This window comes from Gorilla gorilla, chromosome 10 (assembly GCF_029281585.2).
Source record: "Gorilla gorilla gorilla isolate KB3781 chromosome 10, NHGRI_mGorGor1-v2.1_pri, whole genome shotgun sequence".
Lineage (NCBI taxonomy): Eukaryota > Metazoa > Chordata > Mammalia > Primates > Hominidae > Gorilla > Gorilla gorilla.
Window position 1 is genome coordinate 20,151,452 of NC_073234.2, and position 17,511 is coordinate 20,168,962.

Sequence of the window (17,511 nt, forward strand, 5' to 3'; positions counted from 1 at the left end):
TTATTCACAGTAGCAAAGACTTGGAACCAACCCAAATGTCCAACAATGATAGACTGGATTAAGAAAATGTGGCACATATACACCATGGAATACTATGTAGCCATAAAAAATCATGAGTTCATGTCCTTTGTAGGGACATGGATGAAATTGGAAATCATCATTCTCAGTAAACTATCGCAAGAACAAAAAACCAAACACCGCATATTCTCACTCATAGGTGGGAATTGAACAATGAGATCACATGGACACAGGAAGGGGAATATCACACTCTGGGGACTGTGGTGGTGTGGGGGGAGGGGGGAGGGATAGCATTGGGAGATATACCTAATGCTAGATGACGAGTTAGTGGGTGCAGCGTGCCAGCATGGCACATGTATACCTATGTAACTAACCTGCACAATGTGCACATGTACCCTAAAACTTAAAGTATAATAATAAATAAATAAAAAATAAAATAAACTTTCATTTTTCAATTAAAAAACAGCTGAATTACTTTGGGATTTGAGCCAGAAATTTTTCTTTTACCTGCCTTCCCTTAATCCTCTTCCTATGTGTAGATAGAAAGCTTCTGAAGAAAGATACCATTAACTTTTTCAATAGCTTTAAAAACCATTTCCAGGATGGAGGTTTCTTAAAAAATTAAAAACAGAACTATCTTATGATCCAGCAACTCCACTTTAGTGTATATATCCAAAGGAAATGAAATTAGTTTCTTAAAGACTTCATTTTGGCATTAGTCACAATAATCAAGATACTAAAAACACACCTAAATGTACACACATACACAAACAGACACACAATGGAATATTATTCAGCCTTAAACAAGAAAATCCTGCCATTTGTAACAACATGGATTGACCTGGAGGACACTAAACATCCTGGAGGATGCTAAGTGAAGTAAGCCAGACACAGAAAAACAAATATTATATCATCTCACTTATACATGGAACCTAAAATAGTTGAACTCACACTGATAGAGTAGAAGGTGCTTACCAGGGCTGGGGCGGGGGGAAATGGGGAGATTTTGGTCAAGGGGTACAAAGTTTCAGCCACACAGATGGTTAAGTTCTGGAAATCTAATGTACGACAATGTGATTATATTTAACAATATTCTAGTGTATACCTGAAATTCATTAAGAGGACAGATCTCAAGTGTTCTCACCACGGACACAGAAAAGTGGTAACTATGTGAGGTAATAAATATGCTAATTCATTTGAAGTAATTATTTTACAATATCTGTGCACATTGAATCATCAAATTGTATACCTCAAATATATACAATCTTTAATTATCAAATACATCTCAATAAATTAAAAAATTTTTTCCTGTAAATTTCCTAAATAGAAAGAATGTTATGTTATGGATAAATATAGAAAAAGCAGTCATTCAAGGATACAGTGATTTTTTTTTAAAAGAACCAAAAATAATTCATTTAACTGACTTCATGCTACTTAAGCCAGTCAAAGATATGACATAAAAACGTGTGTATTTTGTGCTACCTTTTAGTCTACGTTTCCAATCCCCTCTGTAGTAATAATTACGTCCACTTTAAAGATATAGAACTTGGATCAAAAGATCACCAACTTTCCACTGAGTGCCTACTTCAAGTATAACCATAGTACTGAAATTTAACAATAGTTTTCACTCAGAACCTTGAAGAAAATCATCCTCTAAAAAAAGAAAATTAGGCACAGAGTCCAAGCTTCTGAAGATCTGGGTATATATCCAAAGGAACAGAAATCATTCTATATAAAGATACATGCACACGCATGTTCTTCGCAGTACTATTCACAATAGCAAAGACATGGAATCAACCTGAATGCCCATCAATGATAGACTGGATAGAGAAAATGTGGCACATATACATCATGGAATACATGGTATAAAAGGGAATGAGATCATATCCTTTGCAGGGACATGGATGGAGCTGGAAACCGTTATCCTCAGCAAACTAATGCAGGAACAGAAGACCAAACACCACATGCTCTCACTTATAAATGGGAGCTGAATGATCAGAACACATGGACGCATTGTGGGAAACAACACACACTCGGGCTTGTTAGGAGAAGGGAAGAACATCAGGAAGAATAGGTATTAGACGATGGGCTTAATACCTAGGCGATGGGTTGATCTGTGCAGCAAACCACCATGGCACACACTTACCTATGTAACAAACCTGTGCATCCTGTACATGTACCCTGGAACTTAAAGTAAAAGTTGAAGGAAAAAAAAACCCAAAAAACCAAAAATACATTTTGATGTTCTTTTTAAATAAAAAAAACTTAAAAAAATCTTAAATTTTATTTTTAATTTCCTATCTTCCACCAACATATTTTCTATATGATCTTAATACTGATCCACATACTATTACAGTGATTACAGACAGAATATAATAAAAGTGAGTTTTACCCACCAAGTGATTCTTTCAACTTACTCCTGCGCTGGGTTCTAGCATAAAGTACCACCTGTTGGACAACTTCTAATTGCTCTTCAATTCGGGGGAAATGGAAGTCAGTGCATTCTTGGCAAACTGTGGCAAAATCTAAGGGACCCAAAACATTTACAAACTTCTAAATGCGAACTATCAAATATTTAGTATTTACTTACAATGAGATTTAGTAGAAAAAGAAAATAATACTTATTTTTCTTAATAAGATTTCTTATACTTGTCCTTTAAATAATTATGCCTTAAGTTAGGGCACAGCAATTTTGTTTTGATTAGAGACTTAACCTCTCGAACACTCAAAAGAGTTAATTATATTGACATTTCTTTGTTAATGTAATTCCAGGTCTTCTTTGAATAATACTTTCATCATAATCCACCCCAAAAGGTGCTACAAAATATAAGAAGGTTCTTATATTTATGAGGGGAAATAAATTCTATTTAAGCTTCTTTCAAAAACAAGTATACGTTTCATATATTTTATATATTCTACATTTTATATATTTACAAATTTAGAAATAATCATAAAAAGTGAGTTGTACTAAGAGGGAAGGTAGAATTTTACCTAGCAAATTTAAGAGGTAGGTTATTAAAATATATATATATATATATATAGAGAGAGAGAGAGAGAGAGAGAGAGACATATGGATGAGCTAAAAATCACCAAGCCAGGATTTGCTTCTAAACTGAAAACATGTGATTGCTCTTTTTGTTTTACCTTGTAATGAGAATTCTATAAAAACATTATTTATAATAGCATTTTAAGAAAAATAAATATCATGAAGCACTCTATCAATGCTACAGTTTGAAATAAAATAACTATGGCTGGGTATGTTTGTTTGGTCTACTTGGATGTCAAGGTGATTAAAATTTTTTTTCATTTTCCCTGTAATTCCTTTCTTTGTAAGAATGGTGTTACAGGATGAAATTTAACAAAATAAATGTGTATGATGTTAACTTACCTCTTTTAATACCACTATATGAATTAATTCGATTATCTACTAGTAAAACCAGGCCACAGAGAGATGTAGAATAAAGTGACAGAGCTGTTTGGAGCCGATGAAGTTTCACACCACTTCGATGATTTCTTTTATGCTTACAGAAGTCCAGCATATCTGCTCTCAGCAATCTCAAATTATGCATGGTCTTCAACTGGGCTCCTGGGGGTAGGCAATAGTCCAGGAAAGATATTTAAGCAGCTACAGAAAGTCCAGTATAACAAGATGCAAATCTCTATGGCAAGAATCCAGATAAATCTGTACCACAAAATAATTAAAAATGGGCCTTGCAACTTCCCATTTTAATGACTTTTTCAGTTTAATCTATCTGCAAAAAACATTATATAAATATACAAAACTTAAAGCCAATAAAATATAGTCTTTCTTAAAGTAAAACATAATTTGGAATTAAAAATAACATAGGTACACTCTACTCACATGTTAGGGATTTTTCTCTTACAGCATATAAAAAAAGTTGCAGCGGTCAGGCACGGTGACTCATGCCTGTAATCCTAGCACTTTGGGAGGCCAAAGTGGGTGGATTGCTTGAGCCCAGGGGTTCAAGACCAGCCTGGGCAACATAGCGAAACCTTGTCTCTATTATTTTAAAAAAATAATAATTAAAAAATAGTTTCAGAAGTTACAATAAATTATAACTGCAAAAAAATTAACACACTTACCTAAGTGAATGGTAAAACTTTCTTCTAACTTTCTCTGTTCCTCATAAATCCTTCCAATTGCTTCTACAGATTCTCTGAACTGACTTGGCTGAACTTTAATTTCCTCACTAAAAGTAATAAAATTATTGATATACTTTTATGTTTGTCAAAAACTTTTCTTAAAGGAAAGCTTTATAATGAGAGAAAACTGAACAGCTGAAAGTCTTGCTTAATTTTTTCCTAAACTCATCCTTAATCCATGGTGACAAGTAAGACAGGTAAGCACCAACAGGTTCTAAAATTCCCACTTGTTCTTTCATTTCCTCACAATAAAGAAAGCAGATTATTATTTTCAATCATTATAATGTCAATTAATATATTGCCATTTAACACTTTTAGCAGCCTAAGAGAATGATTAAATGAAGCGATTAACTTATTACTTTAAAATCACATTGTATTTTAAAATATATAATACATCCTATACCAGGGCTAGCCCTAGGCAAAATCAGAAAATAGATGAAGTGATAGCAATAAAAATTTAAAGTCAAATAAAATAGATAATAAAAAAGATGAAGTTCATTTTGATGTATACATACCCTTTACTTTTACCATTTCTTGTTTGTTTTCTTTTTTACCTCCAACATTCTCCTCCCACTAAACTGCCTTTCTCTTTGCTCTCCTCTTTATAGTTCCTGAGAAGACTTCCACAAAAGAGCAATAACTGTATCACCGTTCAATTCCAACAGTGGTATATGCTGAGGATGATACAAGTCTGTACGAGTCATCCATTTCCCTGACTAAATTTTTGGGGCTAATCCCAACAGCCCCATTAGACTCAATGACTGACTTCATTAGTAAATACGGTAAATTTAAATCTAGCCAGATAATCTACAGCAGGGGACCCCAATTCCCCGTACAGCCTGTTAGGAACCGGGCCGCACAGCAGGAAGTGAGCAGCAGGCGAGTGAGCATTACCACCTGAGCTCCACCTCCCATCCGCTCAGCGGCAGCATTAGGTTCTCATAGGAGCATGAACTGTATTGTGAACTGTGCATGCAAGCGATTGAGGTTGTGTGCTCCTTGTGGAACAGTTTCATCCCCAAACCCTCTCCACCTCTCCTGGAAAAAACTGTCTTCTGTGAAACTGGTCCTCGGTGCCAAAAAGGCTCAGAGGACTGCTGATCTACAAAATCATACTTTTCTGGAGTCCATCAAAGATTTGTGATAATAAGGCAACCTAGTAAACTGAATTCCAAACCGTGACATATACCTCCAAGGACAGACAGGACACATAAGGAGTTTCATCTTTGTTACAGCATAGCTGAAATAGGATGCTGTCACACAAGGGGGTAAAAAGAAAGCAGCTAAAATTTTAACAGATTCTTGAAGGCCAAGTGGGCTAGCATATCAAGTTAGAATAGGTCGGAGCCACAGGCACATGAACTTGCAAACTCTTTTCCACTGGCCTCCATCAGGTATTTCCAGAAAACACTGAGGGCAGGAGACAAGAGAGCCTTCTCAAGGGCACAGGCAGAAATGCTGAGAATCAAGATACATGAGGCTTGGCCAAACTGGGAGCGGACAAAGACAACAAAGATGGAGAAGAGTTGAACAAAGTGACCTTCCGGACCCCCAACTATGAGCCTAGATTCAAGTAACAAGTAACAAGCCCACTGCTGGGAGGCAGAGCAAAAGTATGGAGGCAGACTCCACTCTGCAGCTCTGGCATGCGAAGGGTGCTGAAAGCAAGGGATGGAGCAGAGAGACAGAGAAAAATCCTCCTGGACCCCCAAGTGCCGTTCTAAGCACAAAGTAGCACCAGTAGAAAATAAAGCCGGTGGTACATTGAAGGTACTGACAGACACGAAACCAAACTGGGATAAAAGTGGTGTAAAAGACTACACGTTGGGTACAGTGTACACTGCTCGGGTGATGGATGCACCAAAATCTTAGAAATCACCACGCAAGAACTTATTTGTGTAACCAAACACCACCTATTCCCCAAAAACCTACTGAAATAAAAAAATTAAAAGTTTTTAAAAAATAAAGCCATAAAGTCTACAAATTATATGAAAGCAAGATCTCTAACAAACTTGCCATGCATTTTCAGATTTCTCCAAGCATTGTTCCAGTGAATAAGCTAATAAATAAAGTCTAATGCAAAGGGGAAAAAAAAGGAAACCAAACTTACCTCAACTGCTGATAAGATGTACACAACCTTCACATTAATATTGTTCATTTCTGGACATAAATACTATTAACCTCAGTCTCTTCTAATACCCACAATATCCAGTAATCAGTTAAAAAAAAGAAAAATAGGCTGGGTGCGGTGGCTCATGCCTGTAATCCCAGCACTTTGGGAGGCCGAGGTGGGCGAATCACGAGATCAGGAGTTCAAGACTAGCCTGGCCAACATGGTGAAACACTGTCTCTACTAAAAATACAAAATTAGCCAGGTGTGGTGGCATACGCCTGTAATCTCAGCTACTTAGGAGGCTGAGGCAGGAGAATTGCTTGAACGCAGGAGGTGGAGGTTGCAATGAGCCAAGATCGCGGCATTGTAGGCATTGTACTCCAGCCTGGGAGACAGAGAAAGACTCTGTCTCGGGGCCGGGGAGGAGAAGAAAAAAGAAGAAGAGACAACCAGAAAAGCAAGAGAAAAACCCAACCCACTGTCGAGATAAAGCAATCAACAGAAACAGATTTAGGAAGGATCCAGATATTGGGACTAAAAGAAAGGGACTTTCAAAAAACTATAACCAACATGTTAAAAGATCTAGTGGAAAGGTAGACAACACACAAGGAATTTTAGCAAAGAGCGAAAACAATTGGAAATACTAGAAATCAAAACATCGTATCAGATCGATAACCACAGATCAACTCATTTTACAATGCCCCCATTAACCTGACACCAAAACCAAATGAAGACGTTGTAAGAAAAACAAACAAACAAACTATAGACCAACATACATGCATAAATATATAGGTTGGTGGATATATGTCATTTACATATATCTGTGTGAAACAATATATATCATGACCTATATGTGAAACCTAAAACAATAAAACTTCTAGAAGAAAAAACACAGGATAAAATCTTTGTGATCTTCCATTAGGCAAAGGTATCTTAGGCAAGATAGAAAATAGATAAATTGGCAGAGCACAGAGGATTTTTGAGTAACAAAACTACTCTGTATGGTACTATAATAGCAGATACACGTCTTATACATTTGTCCAAACTGACAGAATATACAATGGCAAGAGTGAGCCCTAAAATAAACTATGGACTTTGAATGATTATTGTGGGGAAAAGCAAGAGAGATCAGATTGTCACTGTGTCTGTGTAGAAAGAAGTAGACATGGGAGACTCCATTTTGTTATGTACTAAGAAAAATTCTTCTGCCTTGAGATTCTGTGACCTTACCCCCAACCCCGTGCTCTCTGAAACATGTGCTGTGTCAACTCAGAGTTAAATGGATTAAGGGCGGTGCAAGATGTGCTTTGTTAAACAGATGCTTGAAGGCGGCACGCTCCTTAAGAGTCATCACCACTCCCTAATCTCAAGTACCCAGGGACACAAAAACTGCGGAAGGCCGCAGGGACCTCTGCCTAGGGAAAGCCAGGTATTGTCCAAGGTTTCTCCCCATGTGATAGTCTGAAATATGGCCTCGTGGGAAGGGAAAGACCTGACCGTTCCCCAGCCTGACACCCGTAAAGGGTCTGTGCTGAGGAGGATTAGTATAAGAGGAAGGCATGCCTCTTGCAGTTGAGACAAGAGGAAGGCATCGGTCTCCTGCCCGTCCCTGGGCAATGGAATGTCTCGGTATAAAACCCGATTGTACGTTCTATCTACAGAGATAGGGAAAAACCACCTTAGGGCTGGAGGTGGGACCTGCGGGCAGCAATACTGCTTTGTAAAGCATTGAGATGTTTATGTGTATGCATATCTAAAAGCACAGCACTTAATCCTTTACCTTGTCTATGATGCAGAGACCTTTATTCACGTGTTTGTCTGCTGACCCTCTTCCCCACAATTGTCTTGTGACCCTGACACATCCCCCTCTCGGAGAAACACCCACGAATGATCAATAAATACTAAGGGAACTCAGAGGCTGGCGGGATCCTCCATATGCTGAACGCTGGTCCCCCAGGTCCCCTTATTTCTTTCTCTATACTTTGTCTCTGTGTCTCTTTCTTTCCTAAGTCTCTCGTTCCACCTTACGAGAAACACCCACAGGTGTGGAGGGGCAACCCACCCCTTCATCTGGTGCCCAACGTGGAGGCTTTTCTCTAGGGTGAAGGTACGCTCGAGCGTGGTCATTGAGGACAAGTCGACGAGAGATCCCGAGTACATCTACAGTCAGCCGTACGGTAAGCTTGTGCGCTTGGAAGAAGCTAGGGTGATAATGGGGCAAACTAAAAGTAAAACTAAAAGTAAATATGCCTCTTATCTCAGCTTTATTAAAATTCTTTTAAAAAGAGGGGGAGTTAAAGTATCTACAAAAAATCTAATCAAGCTATTTCAAATAATAGAACAATTTTGCCCATGGTTTCCAGAACAAGGAACTTTAGATCTAAAAGACTGGAAAAGAATTGGTAAGGAACTAAAACAAGCAGGTAGGAAGGGTAATATCATTCCACTTACAGTATGGAATGATTGGGCCATTATTAAAGCAACTTTAGAACCATTTCAAACAGAAGAAGATAGCGTTTCAGTTTCTGATGCCCCTGGAAGCTGTATAATAGATTGTAATGAAAAGACAAGGAAAAAAATCCCAGAAAGAAACGGAAAGTTTACATTGCGAATATGTAGCAGAGCCGGTAATGGCTCAGTCAACGCAAAATGTTGACTATAATCAATTACAGGAGGTGATATATCCTGAAACGTTAAAATTAGAAGCAAAAGGTCCAGAATTAGTGGGGCCATCAGAGTCTAAACCACGAGGGCCAAGTCCTCTTCCAGCAGGTCAGGTGCCCGTAACATTACAACCTCAAACGCAGGTTAAAGAAAATAAGACCCAACCGCCAGTAGTTTATCAATACTGGCCACCGGCTGAACTTCAGTATCGGCCACCCCCAGAAAGTCAGTATGGATATCCAGGAATGCCCCCAGCACCACAGGGCAGGGCGCCATACCCTCAGCCACCCACTAGGAGACTTAATCCTACGGCACCACCTAGTAGACAGGGTAGTGAATTACATGAAATTATTGATAAATCAAGAAAGGAAGGAGATACTAAGGCGTGGCAATTCCAAGTAATGTTAGAACCGATGCCACCTGGAGAAGGAGCCCAAGAGGGAGAGCCTCTCACAGTTGAGGCCAGATACAAGTCTTTTTCGATAAAAATGCTAAAAGATATGAAAGAGGGAGTAAAACAGTATGGACCCAACTCCCCTTATATGAGGACATTATTAGATTCCATTGCTCATGGACATAGACTCATTCCTTATGATTGGGAGATTCTGGCAAAATCGTCTCTCTCACCCTCTCAATTTTTACAATTTAAGACTTGGTGGATTGATGGGGTACAAGAACAGGTCCGAAGAAATAGGGCTGCCAATCCTCCAGTTAACATAGATGCAGATCAACTATTAGGAACAGGTCAAAATTGGAGTACTATTAGTCAACAAGCATTATGCAAAATGAGGCCATTGAGCAAGTTAGAGCTATCTGCCTTAGAGCCTGGGAGAAAATCCAAGACCCAGGAAGCGCCTGCCCCTCATTTAATGCAGTAAGACAAGGTTCAAAAGAGCCCTACCCTGATTTTGTGGCAAGGCTCCAAGATGTTGCTCAAAAGTCAATTGCCGATGAAAAAGCCCGTAAGGTCATAGTGGAGTTGATGGCATATGAAAACGCCAATCCTGAGTGTCAATCAGCCATTAAGCCATTAAAAGGAAAGGTTCCTGCAGGATCAGATGTAATCTCAGAATACGTAAAAGCATGTGATGGAATCGGAGGAGCTATGCATAAAGCTATGCTTACGGCTCAAGCAATAACAGGAGTTGTTTTAGGAGGACAAGTTAGAACATTTGGAGGAAAATGTTATAATTGTGGTCAAATTGGTCATTTAAAAAAGGATTGCCCAGTCTTAAATAAACAGAATATAACTACTCAAGCTACTACCACAACAGGTAGAGAGCCACCTGACTTATGTCCAAGATGTAAAAAAGGAAAACATTGGGCTAGTCAATGTCATTCTAAATTTGATAAAAATGGGCAACCATTGTAGGGAAACGAGCAAAGGGGCCAGCCTCAGGCCCCACAACAAACTGGGGCATTCCTAATTCAGCCATTTGTTCCTCAGGGTTTTCAGGGACAACAACCCCCACTGTCCCAAGTGTTTCAGGGAATAAGCCAGTTACCACAATACAACAATTGTCCCCCGCCACAAGCGGCAGTGCAGCAGTAGATTTATGTACTATACAAGCAGTCTCTCTGATTCCAGGGGAGCCCCCACAAAAAATCCCCACAGGGGTATATGGCCCACTGCCTGAGGGGACTGTAGGACTAATCTTGGGAAGATCAAGTCTAAATCTAAAAGGAGTTCAAATTCATACTGGTGTGGTTGATTCAGACTATAAAGGCAAAATTCAATTGGTTATTAGCTCTTCAATTCCTTGGAGTGCCAGTCCAGGAGACAGGATTGCTCAATTATTACTCCTGCCATATATTAAGGTTGGAAATAGTGAAATAAAAAGAACAGGAGGGTTTGGAAGCACTGATCCGACAGGAAAGGCTGCATATTGGGCAAGTCAGGTCTCAAAGAACAGACCTGTGTGTAAGGCCATTATTCAAGGAAAACAGTTTGAAGGGTTGGTAGACACTGGAGCAGATGTCTCTATCATTGCTTTAAATCAGTGGCCAAAAAATTGGCCTAAACAAAAGGCTGTTACAGGACTTGTCGGCATAGGCACAGCCTCAGAAGTGTATCAAAGTACTGAGATTTTACATTGCTTAGGGCCAGATAATCAAGAAAGTACTGTTCAGCCAATGATTACTTCAATTCCTCTTAATCTGTGGGGTCGAAATTTATTACAATAATGGGGTGCGGAAATCACCATGCCTGCTCCATTATATAGCCCCACGAGTCAAAAAATCATGACCAAGATGGGATATATACCAGGAAAGGGACTAGGAAAAAATGAAGATGGCATTAAAGTTCCAGTTGAGGCTAAAATAAATCAAGAAAGAGAAGGAATAGGGTATCCTTTTTAGGGGCGGCCACGGTAGAGCCTCCTAAACCCATACCATTAACTTGGAAAACAGAAAAACCGGTGTGGGTAAATCAGTGGCCTCTACCAAAACAAAAACTGGAGGCTTTACATTTGTTAGCAAATGAACAGTTAGAAAAGGGTCATATTGAGCCTTCATTCTCGCCTTGCAATTCTCCTGTGTTTGTAATTCAGAAGAAATCAGGCAAATGGCGTATGTTAACTGACTTTAGGGCCGTAAACGCCGTAATTCAACCCATGGGGCCTCTCCAACCTGGGTTGCCCTCTCCAGCCATGATCCCAAAAGACTGGCCTTTAATTATAATTGATCTAAAGGATTGCTTTTTTACCATCCCTCTGGCGGAGCAGGATTGCGAAAAATTTGCCTTTACTATACCAGCCATAAATAATAAAGAACCAGCCACCAGGTTTCAGTGGAAAGTGTTACCTCAGGGAATGCTTAATAGTCCAACTATTTGTCAGACTTTTGTAGGTCGAGCTCTTCAACCAGTTAGAGACAAGTTTTCAGACTGTTATATTATTCATTATATTGATGATATTTTATGTGCTGCAGAAACGAGAGATAAATTAATTGATGTTATACATTTCTGCAAGCAGAGGTTGCCAACGCAGGACTGGCAATAGCATCTGATAAGATCCAAACCTCTACTCCTTTTCATTATTTAGGGATGCAGATAGAAAATAGAAAAATTAAGCCAGAAAAAATAGAAATAAGAAAAGACACATTAAAAACACTAAATGATTTTCAAAAATTGCTGGGAGATATTAATTGGATTCGGCCAACTCTAGGCATTCCTACTTATGCCATGTCAAATTTGTTCTCTATCTTAAGAGGAGACTCAGACTTAAATAGTAAAAGAATGTTAACCCCGGAGGCAACAAAATAAATTAAATTAGTGGAAGAAAAAATTCAATCAGCGCAAATAAATAGAATAGATCCCTTAGCCCCACTCCAACTTTTGATTTTTGCCACTGCACATTCTCCAACAGGCATCATTATTCAAAATACTGATCTTGTGGAGTGGTCATTCCTTCCTCACAGTACAGTTAAGACTTTTACATTGTACTTGGATCAAATAGCTACATTAATTGGTCAGACAAGATTACGAATAATAAAATTATGTGGCAATGACCCAGACAAAATAGTTGTCCCTTTAACCAAGGAACAAGTTAGACAAGCCTTTATCAATTCTGGTGCATGGCAGATTGGTCTTGCTAATTTTGTGGGAATTATTAATAATCATTACCCAAAAACAAAAATCTTCCAGTTCTTAAAATTGACTACTTGGATTCTACCTAAAATTACCAGACGTGAACCTTTAGAAAATGCTCTAACAGTATTTACTGATGGTTCCAGCAATGGAAAAGCGGCTTACACAGGGCCGAAAGAACGAGTAATCAAAACTCTGTATCAATCGGCTCAAAGAGCAGAGTTGGTTGCAGTCATTACAGTGTTACAAGATTTTGACCAACCTATCAATATTATATCAGATTCTGCATATGTAGTACAGGCTACAAGGGATGTTGAGACAGCTCTAATTAAATATAGCACGGATGATCAGTTAAACCAGCTATTCAATTTATTACAACAAACTGTAAGAAAAAGAAATTTCCCATTTTATATTACTCATATTCGAGCACACACTAATTTACCAGGGCCTTTGACTAAAGCAAATGAACAAGCTGACTTACTGGTATCATCTGCATTCATAAAAGCACAAGAACTTCATGCTTTGACTCATGTAAATGCAGCAGGATTAAAAAACAAATTTGATGTCACATGGAAACAGGCAAAAGATATTGTACAACATTGCACCCAGTGTCAAGTCTTACACCTGCCCACTCAAGAGGCAGGAGTTAATCCCAGAGGTCTGTGTCCTAATGCATTATGGCAAATGGATGTCACGCATGTACCTTCATTCGGAAAATTATCATATGTTCATGTAACAGTTGATACTTATTCACATGTCATATGGGCAACTTGCCAAACAGGAGAAAGTACTTCCCATGTTAAAAAACATTTATTGTCTTGTTTTGCGGTAATGGGAGTTCCAGAAAAAATCAAAACTGACAATGGACCAGGATATTGTAGTAAAGCTTTCCAAAAATTCTTAAGTCAGTGGAAAATTTCACATACAACAGGAATTCCTTATAATTCCCAAGGACAGGCCATAGTTGAAAGAACTAATAGAACACTCAAAACTCAATTAGTTAAACAAAAAGAAGGGGGAGACAGTAAGGAGTGTACCACTCCTCAGATGCAACTTAATCTAGCACTCTATACTTTAAATTTTTTAAACATTTATAGAAATCAGACTACTACTTCTGCAGAACAACATCTTACTGGTAAAAAGAACAGCCCACATGAAGGAAAACTAATTTGGTGGAAAGATAATAAAAATAAGACATGGGAAATAGGGAAGGTGATAACGTGGGGGAGAGGTTTTGTTTGTGTTTCACGAGGAGAAAATCAGCTTCCTGTTTGGATACCCACCAGACATTTGAAGTTCTACAATGAAACCATTGGAGATGCAAAGAAAAGGGCCTCCACAGAGATGGTAACACCAGTCACATGGATGGATAATCCTATAGAAGTATATGTTAATGATAGCGTATGGGTACCTGGCCCCACAGATGATCGCTGCCCTGCCAAACCTGAGGAAGAAGGGATGATGATAAATATTTCCATTGGGTATCGTTATCCTCCTGTTTGCCTAGGGAGAGCACCAGGATGTTTAATGCCTGCGGTCCAAAATTGGTTGGTAGAAGTACCTACTGTCAGTCCCATCAGTAGATTCACTTATCACATGGTAAGCGGGATGTCACTCAGGCCACGGGTAAATTATTTACAAGACTTTTCTTATCAAAGATCATTAAAATTTAGACCTAAAGGGAAATCTTGCCCCAAGGAAATTCCCAAAGAATCAAAAAATACAGAAGTTTTAGTTTGGGAAGAATGTGTGGCCAATAGTGCGGTGATATTACAAAACAATGAATTCGGAACTATTATAGATTGGGCACCTCGAGGTCAATTCTACCACAATTGCTCAGGACAAACTCAGTCGTGTCCAAGTGCACAAGTGAGTCCAGCTGTTGACAGCGACTTAACAGAAAGTCTAGACAAACATAAGCATAAAAAATTGCAGTCTTTCTACCCCTGGGAATGGGTAGAAAAAGGAATCTCTACCTCAAGACCAAAAATAATAAGTCCTGTTTCTGGTCCTGAACATCCAGAATTATGGAGGCTTACTGTGGCCTCACACCACATTAGAATTTGGTCTGGAAATCAAACTTTAGAAACAAGAGATCGTAAGCCATTTTATACTATCCACCTATATTCCAATCCAACGGTTCCTTTACAAAGTTGCATAAAGCCCCCTTATATGCTAGTTGTAGGAAATATAGTTATTAAACCAGACTCTCAAAATATAACCTGTGAAAATTGTAGATTGTTTACTTGCATTGATTCAACTTTTAATTGGCAACACCGTATTCTGCTGGTGAGAGCAAGAGAGGGCGTGTGGATCCCTGTCCATGGACCGACCGTGGGAGGCCTCGCCATCCGTCCATATTTTGACTGAAGTATTAAAAGGTGTTTTAAATAGATCCAAAAGATTCATTTTTACTTTAATTGCAGTGATTATGGGATTAATTGCAGTCACAGCTACGGCTGCTGTAGCAGGAGTTGCATTGCACTCTTCTGTTCAGTCGGTAAACTTTGTTAATGATTGGCAAAAAAATTCTACAAGATTGTGGAATTCACAATCTAGTATTGATCAAAAATTGGCAAATCAAATTAATGATCTTAGACAAGCTGTCATTTGGATGGGAGACAGGCTCATGAGCTTAGAACATCGTTTCCAGTTACAGTGTGACTGGAATACGTCAGACTTTTGTATTACACCCCAAGTTTATAATGAGTCTGAGCATCACTGGGACATGGTCAGACGCCATCTACAGGGAAGAGAAGATAATCTCACTTTAGACATTTCCAAATTAAAAGAACAAATTTTCGAAGCATCAAAAGCCCATTTAAATTTGGTGCCAGCAACTGAGGCAATTGCAGGAGTTGCTGATGGCCTCGCAAATCTTAACCCTGTCAGTTGGGTTAAGACCATCGGAAGTACTACGATTATAAATCTCATATTAATCCTTGTGTGCCTGTTTTGTCTGTTGTTAGTCTGCAGGTGTACCCAACAGCTCCGAAGAGACAGCGACCATCGAGAACAGGCCATGATGACGATGGCGGTTTTGTCGAAAAGAAAAGGGGGAAATGTGGGGAAAAGCAAGAGAGATCAGATTGTCACTGTGTCTGTGTAGAAAGAAGTAGACATGGGAGACTCCATTTTGTTATGTACTAAGAAAAATTCTTCTGCCTTGAGATTCTGTGACCTTACCCCCAACCCCGTGCTCTCTGAAACATGTGCTGTGTCAACTCAGAGTTAAATGGATTAAGGGCGGTGCAAGATGTGCTTTGTTAAACAGATGCTTGAAGGCGGCACGCTCCTTAAGAGTCATCACCACTCCCTAATCTCAAGTACCCAGGGACACAAAAACTGCGGAAGGCCGCAGGGACCTCTGCCTAGGAAAGCCAGATATTGTCCAAGGTTTCTCCCCATGTGATAGTCTGAAATATGGCCTCGTGGGAAGGGAAAGACCTGACCGTTCCCCAGCCTGACACCCGTAAAGGGTCTGTGCTGAGGAGGATTGGTAAAAGAGGAAGGAACGCCTCTTTGCAGTTGAGATAAGAGGAAGGCATCTGTCTCCTGCCCGTCCCTGGGCAATGGAATGTCTCGGTATAAAACCCGATTGTACGTTCTATCTACAGAGATAGGGAAAAACCACCTTAGGGCTGGAGGTGGGACCTGCGGGCAGCAATACTGCTTTGTAAAGCATTGAGATGTTTATGTGTATGCATATCTAAAAGCACAGCACTTAATCCTTTACCTTGTCTATGATGCAGAGACCTTTATTCACGTGTTTTGTCTGCTGACCCTCTTCCCCACAATTGTCTTGTGACCCTGACACATCCCCCTCTCGGAGAAACACCCACGAATGATCAATAAATACTAAGGGAACTCAGAGGCTGGCGGGATCCTCCATATGCTGAACGCTGGTTCCCCAGGTCCCCTTATTTCTTTCTCTATACTTTGTCTCTGTGTCTCTTTCTTTCCTAAGTCTCTCGTTCCACTTTACGAGAAACACCCACAGGTGTGGAGGGGCAACCCACCCCTTCAATTATGATGTCAATATATGTTCTTGATCATAACAAAGGTACCACCTTGCTGGGGGATGCTGATAATGGGGAAGACTACGCATTTGTAGGTCAGGCGGTAAATCTTAGTACCTTCCTCTCAGTTTTGCTGTGAACCTAAAACTACTTTGAAGAAATAAAGTCTTTAACTGATAAACTGCACGTAACTAAAATGAAAAACTTCACTCTCTGACTGACACTATTAAGAAAATGAAATGACAAGCCACAGAGTAGGAGAAAGTATTTGTAAAATACATTATTTGATGATGGACTTGTATCCAGAATATATAAAGAACTCTCACAACTCAATAAGAAGACACATTTTTCCAGCACATGAAAAAATGTTAACATAATTAGGCATCAGGGAAATGCAAAGTAAAATTACAAGATATCACTGCAAAACTCACTAGAATGTCTAAATAGCAATATTGAGTGCTGATGAAGATATGGAACATCTGGAACCCTCATACATTGGTGGTGGGAACGCAAAATTGTACAGTCACTTTGGAAAATAGTCTGGCAGTTTCTTCTGAAGTTAAATGTACACTTACCATATGACCAAGCAATCCCATTCCTAGGGGAGAGGGATTGCATATTTAGGAAAGAGAAATCAAAACACATGTCTACACAAGACCTATTCATGAATGTTTACAACAGCTTTATAATTGCTGAAATCTGGAAATATCCAACATGTCCATCACTGAGTAAATGGATAAACAAATGGATGATAGAATAGTACTGAGTAATAAAAAGAACCACTGATAAACACAACTCAAATGAGTCTCAAAAGCATTATGCCACATGAAAGAAGCAAGATACAAATTGCTACATACAGTTTGATTCCATTTATGTGACATTCTAGAAAAATCAAACTACAATGAAATAAAACTACCAAAAAGGGAAATTCTGTATTTTGATTGCGG

At 39.1% G+C, this 17,511-nt stretch overlaps 1 protein-coding gene across 2 annotated transcripts in view; it reads right to left on the minus strand.

Moving 5' to 3' along the window:
- FERRY3 (FERRY endosomal RAB5 effector complex subunit 3) overlaps positions 1-17,511 on the minus strand; it is a 59,949-nt gene that overhangs the window by 26,733 nt on the left and 15,705 nt on the right. The window contains exons 7-9 of one of the 2 annotated variants that reach the window (XM_019039383.4): positions 4,123-4,229; positions 3,407-3,604; positions 2,415-2,543 (exon numbers count right to left, since the gene is read on the minus strand). In XM_019039383.4, the coding sequence (XP_018894928.1) occupies positions 2,415-2,543; positions 3,407-3,604; positions 4,123-4,229 (434 nt within the window). The remainder of the gene's footprint in view (positions 1-2,414; positions 2,544-3,406; positions 3,605-4,122; positions 4,230-17,511) is intronic. The other variant, XM_063693753.1, reaches the window with a different exon arrangement.